This window comes from Trichosurus vulpecula, chromosome 6 (assembly GCF_011100635.1).
Source record: "Trichosurus vulpecula isolate mTriVul1 chromosome 6, mTriVul1.pri, whole genome shotgun sequence".
Lineage (NCBI taxonomy): Eukaryota > Metazoa > Chordata > Mammalia > Diprotodontia > Phalangeridae > Trichosurus > Trichosurus vulpecula.
The window spans coordinates 208,794,904-208,808,038 of NC_050578.1; the positions used below are offsets into that span (position 1 = coordinate 208,794,904).

The 13,135-nt window shown below is 43.6% G+C and overlaps 1 protein-coding gene across 1 annotated transcript in view; it reads right to left on the bottom strand.

The window, feature by feature from the left end:
- The window catches only part of HGFAC (HGF activator), a 60,035-nt gene extending 48,141 nt beyond the window's left edge, over nt 1-11,894 (bottom strand). The window contains exons 1-3 of the mRNA XM_036764014.1: nt 11,650-11,894; nt 6,194-6,266; nt 713-809 (exon numbers count right to left, since the gene is read on the bottom strand). Of these exons, the coding sequence (XP_036619909.1) occupies nt 713-809; nt 6,194-6,266; nt 11,650-11,724 (245 nt within the window). The 5' untranslated portion in view covers nt 11,725-11,894. The remainder of the gene's footprint in view (nt 1-712; nt 810-6,193; nt 6,267-11,649) is intronic.
- Between the last annotated feature and the right edge of the window lie 1,241 nt (nt 11,895-13,135).

Consider the following 13,135-nt stretch of genomic DNA (forward strand, 5'->3'; position numbering starts at 1 on the left):
TTACACTGATCTTCATGTCCCTACCTCTGTCCTGATGGGGCAGCTAGGTAGATAGAGTACTGGGCCTGGAGTCAGGAAGACTCATCTTCCTGAGTTCAAATATGGCCTCAGACACTAGCTGTGTGACCCTGAGCAAGTCATTTCACTCTGTTTGCCTCAGTTTCTTCCTCTACAAAATGATTGGAGAAGAAAATGGCAAACTACTTCAGTTATCTTTGTCAAGAAAATCCCAAATGGGTCACCAAGAGTCAGACATGACTAAAACAACTCAACAACAACAACACCTCCATGCCAGTCTACTGAAACTTCTCCCTTTCTTCAAGGACAGTTTAGGTGCCACCTTCCCCATGAAGCCTTTCAACCTCCAACAAGTGAAGTTTCTTCTAAATTTCTCCTAACACTATGCCTGGACCTCTCCTCTACATATCTCACTCTCCTTTGTATCAAAATTAATTGTCTACATGCCGTGTTCCCCTTCCCTCATTGGAGTGTAAACTTCTTGAGGGCAGGGATTATGTCACTGTGCATATTGTGTGTTCCAGGTGCCTTCAACAGAGCAGGAGATTAATAAAGATTCATTGTAACATGTTATATCCTGTCTCTCCCTTGGTGTTGCTTAACAAAGGAAAGGGTGGGCCTTCTTAGTAAAGACTTGAAGGATTGGTTATAAAAGGGAGAAAGTAATAAGGTAGTGAAGGCTGGACTGACCTACCATTTCTTCAGGGACCCGGCAACAGAGGTACAAGAATGGTGCATCCGCCCACCAAAGCGGAAAGGAAAGCTGCATAGCTGACCATCCTCGGTGAACACTGGAAAACACAACGGAAAAATCCAGCAAGGGTTAGGCGTCACCCCTGAAACTGGCCTTACAGTTAATCAGAGAGCAGACAGAGGAGGCCTGCTATGTATCAGTCCTGTTATACGTTACCTATATTTCCCATCATTCCTCACTGACAAAATCACAGAATTTTACTCATAGACTTTCAAGTCCCATCTCTGTGGCTTTGCATGGGCCTGGAATGCACTCTCCACTCCCTCTTCACCCTCAATTCTTGGAACCCCGACGTTCAAACCTTACCTCAAGCACTGCCTCTAACTGAGGCCTTTCCTCATCTACTTCTGCTCCTAATGCTTCCCCAAATTACCATGCATACATTTCGTATGTGTATTGGTGGTTTCCCAAGATAGAATATAAGCTTTTTGAGGGCAGGCACTTGATATTTTTGGCTTGGTATCCCCAGCACTTAGTATAGTGTCTGGTGCATAGGAAATACTCTATGAATGCTCATTGACCTGGTTTGATTAGAACAAATTCACTCATAAATTCATGAAATTCATACATTAGAATTACAGAATTTTTTGACTCATAGAATCCTAACATCTTAGAATCAGAGGGCTAAACAGAACGAGTTTAATCCAACCCTTCTTCCTCTTGTTACTGTTCATTTGTTTCACTTGTGCCCAACTCTTCATGACCCCCTTTTGGGGTTTTCCCAGCAGAGATCCTAGAAGGGTTTGCCATTTCCTTCTCTAGCTCATTTTACAGAGGAGGAAACTCAACCAAACAGGGCTAAGTGATGTGCCCCAGATCACTTTTCAAAAACTTGAAGATAGTTATCCTAGCCCCTCTAAGTCTTCTCTAAACTTTCCCAGATCTTTCAATGATCCTCTTATACTATGGTTTTGGGTTCCCTCACCATCCTTGTTGGCCTCTTCTGGTTGAGCCTCATCCTGCCAACGTCTTTCCCAAAATGTGTTGCCTGGACCAGACAGAACGTAATACTCCACTTGGAATCTGACCAGAGCAAAATACAGTGGCATTATCACGTCCTCCATTCTAGACACTCTGCCTCCATAAGAATAGTACGTTTTCCAGTTGCTCCCCAGACCATGGATGGTGGAGGCCATTAACATATTCATACATTAGGAATTCATTGAATCAGACAGCAAGACTAGAAAGCTAGAAATTGTGGAGGGCATCTAGTATAGACTCATGGATGAGGGGATGGGACTCAGGACAGCTAAGTTTTGGTTGCCAAAGGAAGGAGGGGAAGAGGGGAGAAGGTGTAGAGTACCAACAGACAACAGACTAAAATAAACAAGGGGCCACGGTCAAAGTTGAATTTCAGATTTCAAACACATTTTAGCAACTTTGACTCCCCAAGTATCTATATTCCACGTAACATTCTTTATGTTCTAGTGTATTTTTATTTATTTTGTTAAATATTTCCCAATTACATTTTAATCTGGTTTGGGCCACACCCTGGAGTGTTCCAGCTAGCAATGTAGGCCTCAGGCTGCATGTTTGACACCTCTGGAATAAAAGACAGATTTGGAGTGGGAAGAACAAGAAATTAGAAGATCGGTTCAGAACTGGTCAAGGATACTCAGGATACTCTAGTCCCCAGGTCTACCACTTATTTATATGGCCATGGGCAAGCCCCCTTTCTTCTCTGGGCCTCTGCTTCCTCTTGTCTAAAAGGACAGGGTTGGATTAGATGGTCTCTAAGGCAAAAATGTCAAATTCAAATAGAAGATCCCTGCTGTGGTATATTGACTTAAATTATATTTCATTCAAAATGTAATGTTATCTATGTTTGATGGTATTTTTATTTGTTTTGCTAACTATTTCCCAAGGACATTTTCATCTGGTTCTGACTAGGCTTGGGAGTGTTGTAAGCCTCATTCATGGTTGACATCTCTGCCCTAAGGTCCCTTTGAGCCCTGCATCCTATAATTCTAGGCCTGCAGGCTGCTTCTCTTTCTCCCCTTCCCTAATCAAGCCATGGGATTCCAGTGGGTGCTAGGTTCCCGCCATTTTGCCTTGGTGCCTTAGAATAGATAGGTTGTGAGGAAGGTCTCCCCCCAAAACAAAGCCATGAACCCATTCCCTGAAGAAGACATCTAACTGGACCCAGCAATCTTGGTGGGAGGAGACTGACATGAAGTGGTGGGAAAAGCACTGGACTAGAGGTCAAGAAGGCTGGCTTCTTGTTCTCCTTCTAGCACTGATTTTCTTTACTCTCTATATCTTAGTTGTTGGGTTGGTTTGTTGGTTTTTTTTTTTTAATTTGTAAAATGTGGACAATATTCTCTACTCAGTTTATCTCGCAGGATTGGGGGTAAGAGGGGAGGAAGGAGATAATAGCTATAAAATTATTTTGACAACCATAAGGTGCTTTACAATAGATTTTGTTTGTAAAGAATCCCAGCATGTCAGTCAGAACCAGCCTCCCTGGGTCCTGTTCAAATGCCTGCTCTGTCTCTCCCCTCTCACCCCATCCCAACCTCCACCAAATCCCCATTTTCTGCTGGTCAGTGGTCAATCCTCCATCTCAGCCCAGAAACTGAACTTCCTGCCTCCTTGCATTCAGGCCAGGTCAGAAATGACACGAAAAGACTTTCCCCCAAAAGGAGAAGCAGTGGGAGCCAGTCTTGGTCTATACACGAACTGTTGTGGCCATACAAATTCCACCCAAGAGCCTTCTCCTGGAGTGAGAATGCAAGGAAAGGGGCACCGGCTGAGGAAGCAAGAGGCCCTGCTCTGCTACTGAACAGCTGTGTGATCTCCCCCTTTCTGAATCTCAGTTCCCCCACTCTGTAAAAACAAAAGGATTGGACTAGATGATCCTATGCACCCTTTTTAGGAAGGAAGGAAACATGCATTTATTAAGTGCCTTCTATGTTGCCAGGCACTGTGTTAAGTGCTTTTCAAATATCTTCTCATTTGATCTTTACAACAAACCTGGGAGGTAGATGCTGGTGTTATCCCCACTTTATAGTTGAAGGAAACCGAAGAAGACAAAAGTTGATTTACCCAGGGTCATATGCTAGTAAGTGCCTCAGGCTGGGTTTGAACTCAGAATTTCCAGACTCCTGGACCAGTGTTCCTAGTGTATTACCTAGCACCCCAACTTAACACCCCCTTTTAGCATTAACATTCCATATCCTGTGTTCTACTGTCCTCGCCCAGTCTAAAATTCTATGTTCTAAGGTCCCTTCTAGTCTCATGTTTCACATTGCATTTACAGATCCATCCCAAATCTAACATTCTGCATGCTCTGATAGTTTATGATTCTCAGCTCATGTTGAAGCTACCATTCCTTTTCATATGGCTTCCACCTTTCTGCCCTAACTGCCCATCCAGGGGCCATGTTCTCTCCTCATTCTCCTCTCCATACATCCTCTGTCCCAATCAAGCTGAACCTCCTGCTGTCCCCCAAGGGGGACGTGCTCACTTCTGCATCTCTGCCTTTGCTCACAAAGTTTCTCTCTATTTAGAATATTTTCCCCATGCCATCTCTGCTTCCCTCCTCCCATCCTGCATTGCCTTCCCCATTAGAATATAAACTCCTTGAGGGCAGAGCCTGTCTTGCATGCTTGTATTCTCATCCCCAATGCTTAGCACAGCACTTTACACATAGTAAGGAGTGGTTTAATAATATTTAGTAAATTTTAATAATCTCTCTCTCTCAGTTTATCTTGCTTTCACTTTCTCTTTCACTATGTATGTATCTACCTCTCTCCCTCTCTCCCTCTCTCTCCCTCTCTCTCTCTCTCTCCCTCTCTCTCTCTCTCTCTCTCTGTGTACATATATATATATATATATATAGTATGTATATATACAGATACATATATATCTATATCTATATATCTATATCTAGCTATACAGGGTGTTCCTAAAGTCTGGACACATAGGTAAAAATGCATATTTTCAAGAAATGAAAGGATTGAAATTTTCAACATTTCATTTAATTGGAATATTAACAAACAACATCTTCAACTTCAAATAGCATCATATGATTTCATATTCATATTCCAAGAGTGAATGTACTAAAATTGATGGCAATGTGGAGTTACTGCATCAAGTTCACGTGAATCCTGCAAAGCGCATCAACCTTTGCATCACAAATGATGAAAATCATATCGAAGATGTTATTTGTTAATATTTCAATTAAATAAAATGTTGTTGAAAATTTCATTCATTTCATTTCTTGAAAATATGCATTTTTACCTATGTGTCCAGACTTTAGGGACACCCTATATGAATCATCTGGCTACCTTTCAAATCTTTCCCAACCTTTAAATCCCAGTCCAAGCCCCATCTCCTCCATGAAGTCTTTCCTGAGTCCTCCTGTTCGCAGTGATGTTGCCTCTGGCCTCCTGACCATGTGCACCCCCAATATAGCCTGCTCTGGCAGTTCAAAGACTTGGCTTTGATTCTTGGTTCTCCTACTTAGTAGCTGTGTGACCTTGGACAAGTCAAGTAGTCTCTCTGTTTCTGCCTCATTGGTAAAGAGCGAGTAATGCTCCTTGTACTGCCCATCTCACAGTGTTGTTGTGAGGAAAGCACTTTGTAAACCTGAAAGTAGAATTAATCAGCAATCATTTGAGGGCTCCCTCCTCATGTGCCAGGCACTGGGTTAGCCATTCGGGATACAGACAATTGACAGTGAGTACTGTCCTTCACAACGCCAGGTTCTTCACTGCCTCAAACCTGGGGTGAGGCTAAGGGTCCTTTGACCAGGAGGTTAAACCACATAGAGAGAGAGGGGAAGAGAGGGTCCCAGAAAGAAGAGGAGGGGGCTTCTTAGAGAGGGGTGGGCCTGCTATGGAACAGATGACAATAATAATAGCTAGCATGTGCATAATGCCTTAAGGTTTAAGGCACCTGAAATGTGTTCTCTTATTTGATTCTCACAATCCTATAAATTAGGTCTTCTTTTAGTATCCCCATCTTATAGATAAGGCAAATTAACCCTCAGGAAGGTTCAGTGACTTGTCCTGGGACACAGAGCTAGTAAGGGTCTGAAGCAGAATTTGAACTCAGGTCTTCCTGACTCCAAAACCCAGCCTCTGTTTATTCACTGTGCTACCTTGATTCCCAAGGCAGAGTTAGGAAGGACTCTTGGAGCAAGAACCCCTGGTCCAGGCTGAACTGAGCATGGGCTAGGGGGATCATAGCCTCAGAGATTCAGGGATAGAAGGGACCTCCAAGGTCATTTAGTCTGACCCCTTCACTTTTATATTTGAAGAAGTGGAAGACCAGAGCTGTTAGATGAACTGCCCAGGTTTACACAGGATCCAAACCCAATTCCTCTGGCTCCAAATTCAGTACATTTTCCTCTGTATTGAACTTCCTCTTGAGGGCACAGGATATGGTCCCTAAAGTAGGGGTTCTGGGAGCCCGTACCTCTGGGTTCTAGAGTCTCTTGTTCCACGCGTCTTTCTCCAGTCACATTGAAGGCTGGGGACTCTGTCCTGTTCTACAAAAAATCAATGAGAGGCACAAATTAGCTTAGGAAATCCCTTTCTCTGGGTCCTGTCCCCCATTCTAACCTAATTGCAGGAACAGAGAAACCTTGGCAGAGCCAATGAGGGAGAATTTAGAGGGAGTCATGAAATTCCTCTTCCATCAGGCCTCTTCCCACACATCCATGTTCTAGGAACATGGAACACTGGTTAAAGCAAATGGGGGTGAATACCCGAAATTCCTCTTCTCTGGGATCTTCTCCGCCTTCCCCTCTCTATCAAGTCTAGCCTAATCCACTTAGGATCATGGGATACTAGGCACAGCCAATAAGGAAGGACTAAGGGAGCAAGGTGGCCCAGGGTTCAAATCTGGCCTCAAACACTTCCTAGCTATGTGACCCTGGGCAAGTCACTTCACCCTGTTTGCCTTGGTTTCCTCATCTCTAAAATGAGCTGAAGAAGGAAATGACAAACCACTCCAGCATCTCTGCCAAGAAAAACCCAAACTGGGTCACCAAAGAGTCAGACACGACTGAAAAGGCCTGAACAATAACAAGAGAGACTCACAAAGTTCCCACCAAGTGGAACCTCTTCTTCCTATCTCCTGCTTCATTCTTGGGGCCATAGATTTAGAGCTGGAAAGGACCCTAGAGGCCACTTTCTCCAATCCTTTCATTTTTTTAGAAGAGGAAAGTAAGGCACACAGAGGTTAACTACTTTACCCAGAATTACACAGCCTCTAAGTGCCAGCGGCAGGATTTAAACCCAGGTATTGTTGACTCCAAGCCTGCCCCAGGATCCCCTGTGCTACTGCTATGGATAGTGGGGTCACAATACCCTTTGGGGGAATCTTTAGCACTCACAGAACTCCAATTAGTGGGAAATCTACCCTTAGGAGGTTCTCTAATAATTGCCTTTCTTGTGAATTCTCAGTGAAAATTCCCTCCCAACAGCCCTATTGCAAAGGAAGGGGCAGTCTTTTGAAAGGGGATAGATAAACAGTGGCAGATGAAAGGTCACTGCTTATCTGGGAGGTGAGTGACAGCTTATGTGAGGCAGTACTGATACTACTGTGTTACCTAAGGGAAGATGGCACCTGGGGAGCTGAGGGCCCCTCTATTTAGCAAAAATAACTGATGGAGGGGGCAGCTAGGTGGCGCAGTGAGTAGAGCGCCAGACCTGGAGTCAGGAGGACCTGAGTTCAAATGCGGCCTCAGAAACTTGACACACTTACTAGCTGTGTGACCTGGGCAAGGCACTTAACCCCAATTGCCCTGCCTTCTGCTGTGCAAAATAAATAAATAAAATAATAATAATAAAAAAGAAATAACTGATGGAAAGGCTTTGGAAAGCAGGAATTCCTCCACAATGCCAATGGTGAATGCATTATAGTTATTACTGGTTTAGAGTGGGCCCATGTGGGCCTTCGCCTTGTCTTCACGGACAGAGCTCTGAGCTAGGGTCCGGAGACCTTCCAGTGTCTGATGATGGAGGATACAGAAGGAAAGGGCTCAATCCCAGCCATTGTAAGATTACTTCCTTACTCTATGCACAGGCCATCAGCTTTCTGATAACTCAGCAAGGGTTCAAGTGTAATGAGGTCAACATCGCCTTAAGCCTTTCCCAATCCTCAGCTGATACGTTCTCTCTCCCAGGAAAGCTTTGTCGTCGTTTTGTGCTATTGTACAAAGTATCGATGTATGCACTTATATTTGCACTCCTCATCTCCCTCTTTACAATGTGTGCTTGAGGATGAGGCTTTTTTCAGCCTTTGTCTTTGAATTCTCAGTGCCTGGCATAGTGTACGGTGCTTGTTGATTGATTGCCGGTCAAGGGAGATGTCAAAGAGGAAATCCTCTAGGTTTCCAGGTCTGATCCCAGAAAAGAACACAGATCAGAAAAATACTTTGTGAGTATCTAGAATCAGATCAAGGAAGGGCCTCATGTGACCAGGTACCAAGCCTGACTCAGAGTTCCTTCCATCTATTTGTCTCCACTCCCATACCCCTCATACCTCATTATACCTAAAACTCACAATGCACCTTTTTCTCCCCAACCTGCCACCTCCCCCCGCCTTTTTTAAATACTCAAAAGTACACAAAAGTGCCAGAACTGAGATCTAAGGCTATAGAACAGAATCCCCTTGACTTGGAAATCAAGTCAAGTCAACACACATTTATTAAGCACCTACTATATGCTATGCCAAGCACTGGGGATAGTGCAAAGAACAATTACTGACCAAAAATAATTACCAACCTCAAGGAGCTCACTGCCTAATGGGAAAGAACATGCAAACAACTAGGAACAAGCAAGATATATAAAAAATAAATTGGAGATCGTCTCAGAAGGAAAGTTCTAGTATTAAGGGGGACAGGGAAAGGATTCTCACAGAGAACGGTATTTTAACTGAAAGTTAACAGAAGCCAGGGAGACCAAGAGACGGAGCTGAGGAGGGAGAGAATGCTAAGTATGAAAGACAACCAATGAAAATGCAGAGTAGAGAAATGGAGCATCTTGTTCAAGGAACAGCAAAAGGGACAGCTAGGTAGCATGGTGGATAGACCAACTGGCCCTTGAGTCAGCAGGACCTGAGTTCAAATTTGGCCTCACACACATACTAGCTTTGTGACCTGGGCAAGTCACTTAACCCGATCGCCTCAAACAATCAAGGAACATCAAAAGAGGTTAGCGTCACTGGATCAGAGAATATCAGAGGAAGTAAGGTGTAAGGAGATTGGGAAGGTAGGACGGGGTCAGGTAATGAAGGGCTTTAAGAGCCAAATGGAGGATTTTATCTTTGGTCCTGGAGGTAAAGGGAGCCTGGAGTTTATAGGTTAGGGGTTGGTGACAGGACCCTAGAAATCCTAATTCAATTCTAGAAGAAGAAAGTAATTAGCCCCCTTTGGTTCCTGACATTCCCGTACTGAATAGAGGCCCCTGATTTTTTTTCTCTTCTCTTCTGACTAGCTTCCCTAAGCACTCACTCACATATACTAGAAATCAAAAGGCGCTTCTAAAGTTTAATTCAGAGAAAAAGACATTTCTTACATGTCTTTTCAAAGTTCCAACAAAAGAGAGGAAGAGTCATTGGCTCTAGGCTGGGGCTAGGGGCATAAGTCTCTAATGAAGCTCCACACCAACCTATCCTTTCTGCAGGAAGACTCAGGGTGGGGGTGGAGAGGGAGCGGGAAAGGGGAAGGAGGCTGGCAAACAGTGAGGACTGAGTTCTGTTCTTTCATGGTCCCAGACCACACACCACGGCCTGAGCAGGAAGGAACCAAAGCCTCACTCAGTACTTCTGGCTTGTCCTGGGACACTGCCCACGTGGGCTAAAGAAAGGCAGCCTGGTATGACGGAAAGAACCTTGAACTGGGCAGTCAGATGGGGCTCAGCCTCAGACTTGTGACGTGACTTTGGTCAAGTAGATTGGCACCATGCAAACTGATCACCATGGGGCTCCTCACAGATTTCTGCTCTGACACTCACTAGTTGTGTGACCTTGGGTGGCTGCTCCATGGCTCGGGGGCTCAGTTTTCTCCTCTGCAAAACTCATCCAATAATAATTACATCCCCTAGCTCACAAAACTGGTGTGTGTGTGTGTGTGCGCGCGCGTGTGTGTACGTGTGTGTGCGTGCGCACACAAGGGATGCTCTATAGATAGTAAGGCTCTATAGAAACAGGAACTTTTGTTATTGTTAGTAACTATTGTATGAATCAAAGCCACTTACCTCACAGGAGACTCCATTTGTCAAATGAGGATAATCATCCCTGCCCAATCTCCCCCACTGAGCTCTGATAGATGAAGGAAGGATAGACATATAGATAGATACAGACAGATAAACAAATAGACATACAGATTAGATAAGTGATAGATGGACAGATAGGTAGATAGATTCGATATAGATAGGTAGGTAGATGAATTGGTAGATAAATTATAGATAAAGCTAGATTAGATAGATAGATAGATAGATGGATAGATAGATAGATGGATAGATGGTAGATACAGACAGATTAGATACATAGGTAGGTAGATTGATTGATATGGATAGACAGACATAGATGGATGAGAGAGAGAGAGGGAAATGGAACCAACATTAAGTGCTTACTATGTCCCAGGCACTGTGCTAAGCACCAGGAATATATGTGTGTGTATATACATATACATATATACATACATATATATATACACACACACAAGCAAAAAAGCTAGTCAGGAGTCAGTAAGTTAAAGAGTAAGAAAGCACCTTGTAAAGTTTCTTTTGAATGTGCCATAGAAGTATGATCCCCATTCAGGTATTTGTCTGATGCCTCATGAGCTGGAAGAGACCCTGAAGATGAACTAGCTCAGCCCTATCATTTCATAGAGGAGGTAGCTTGGGTCCTCTGAGGTGGTTTGTTCAAGATAACAAGTATAGGAAAGAGAAAAAGCAGGATTTGAACCAGGTTCCACTGACTTCAAATCCAGTTTTCTTTCCACTGTTTCATGATATCTCCCACATCCTGGCATGGGCATGATTTAGGTTATCAAAGGTTATGCCCCTGACTGAGGATCAACCCAGTCAAGTATAAGCACAGGGAGGTTCAGCACCAGAAAGGTGGCCATCAGAGGATACATCCATATGGACAGACACATATTTGCCACAGCAGCTTATGAAACCATTTATTAATGCATAGAGCATTTAGGATCATGCATTGGTAGAAGCAGGACCCACATTTGTTGAGGACAAAGATCCTTGAAGCCCTAAAGCAGAGGGGTCAGACCACTGCCCACAACCCACTGCCCTCTTGAGCACTGCCCAAGCCAATTAAAATATAATTGGGAATTATTCAACAAAATAAATAAAAATACAATAAAACGTAGGCAACATTATACTTTAAAACTAAGCTGATATGTGACTCTCAAAGATTCCTAGGAATGACTAGTGGTCTCTATTTTTATTTGACTTTGATACCACTGCCCTAAAGCATAAAAAGTATGGGAGGCCACATGGCAAAGAAGAAAGAACGTTGAATTTTATCATCAGATGACCTGGGTTCAAATTCTCACTCATCTACTTACTACCTTGTGTGACCTTAGACAAGTCATTTAACATGTGTGGGACTTGGTCTCCTCATCTCTAAATGAAGAGAGTAAACATTCTCTAAGGCCCCATCTAACTCAAAATTATATGATTAGAGCGTCCTTATTGCATTGTCCCAACATCGTAAAGAAGTAGTCTACGCTCTTAGCAGATCTCCTTTCCAAGTGATTTCCCCAAGGTCACAAAGCAAATTAGACATAAGGCCTTAATTGTTTCTGTTATATTGGTTCAATTTTTTAGGTTCAAGAACTTTTGCCAACCCCCTGGGGAAACCTCTGCCCTCTCATTCAGGCAGTGTCTGTCAGCAAAACTCACCCTGCTAGCCTCAGGCTGGGCCCCACTCTGGGTCAGAAGCAGCAAAAGGCCTAGTATCCAAATGCAGCATTTCATGGTTCCTCCTGAGCCACTGGCCCAGCACAGAGGCGCAGCTGGCCAGCCACAGAGACCCTTCTCCCTCTCCCTGGCTGCCTGGCTTGGAGAATAGCAGGCAGAGCCAAGAGTAACGCTTCTCAGAGAACCAAACCAGAGACCACGGTCACTGGAAACCCTTGTTCCCTCCATTAAGCAACCAAAAAAAGGATTTGGGGTTAGCGGGTGTGCTTACCAATATTAATGATTAACAACTCCAGAGGACATAGGAGAAAGTTGTTTTTAGAAAAATCAAGCCAAAAGCTTTCTTTACGCCCAGTCCTCCTAGTTCTCTTGCTCCCAAGCCCTAGGGCACCTGCTTCCCTTCTTTCCACCTTTAAATCATCCTTGTCATTTAAAGTTCCCCACCCCCCCACCCCCCGCTCCTCGCCCCCAATAAGCCTCCTCAACTACTCAAACCCTCGATGATTTTTCTCTCCTCTGGGCTTTGGATTGGGAGTCCGAGGACATGGGCTTGAATCCTGCTTCTGCCGCTTAATATCTGTATGATCTTAGGCAAATCACTTCTCTGGGCGTCAGCTGGTTCACCCGTAAAACCAGCGTGTTAGATGAGATGCTCCCTAAAATCCCTTTCCACTCTCAGTCTCTGAATTTGTCTATGCCACCTATATGGTCTTTTAATACAGACTGTTTTGTGTTAGCTGTACAGAAGAATTACTTAGCCTGTCAGAGAGTAAAGGGACCTCAACGCTCAGGACATGGAATGTAGGAGTTTAGAATGTTGAAACTGGAGGGACTTTTGGCCATAGAATCTCAGAGGCGGGAGGGGTCTTATAGGTCATTTAGCGCAGCCTTCCATCCAATGCCAGAGCCTCTTCCTCTCCAGACTCCATGATAAGTGTACATATAGCCTCCAGTAATAGAGGCATTTTTTCCAGGGGTGATCTTTGGATTCTTTTGATAAGCATCTTGTTTTCTGAATTTAGATGTTCTGATATATGTATATGTATATGTGTGTATGTATATATATGTGATATGTATATGTATATATACATACATGTATGTACACACTCTTGTGTATTCATATGTGCATGTGTATACATACATGTACACACATACACATATAGATGCATACACACAAACATATATATATTTATATTGCATTGTGGCATTCAATTTTTTTCCATTTGTCATCCTCTTCTAGGAGACCTAAGATCTTTAAATTGTCTCTCCTACTCCTATCTCCAAGATCAGTGGCTTTTGCTTGTATAGAGATCAATTTTTCTTCTACTGTCCTTGTGTCTTACCTCTCTTCCAGATGGACCTTCTCTTTAATATGTTTGTCTTCCCCTTCTGTTGTTCTCTCTTTTACTTCTTTGAAGAGACTCTCTACCATGAATTCAAGTGTTCCTATTCTGCTGATTATTTCTGC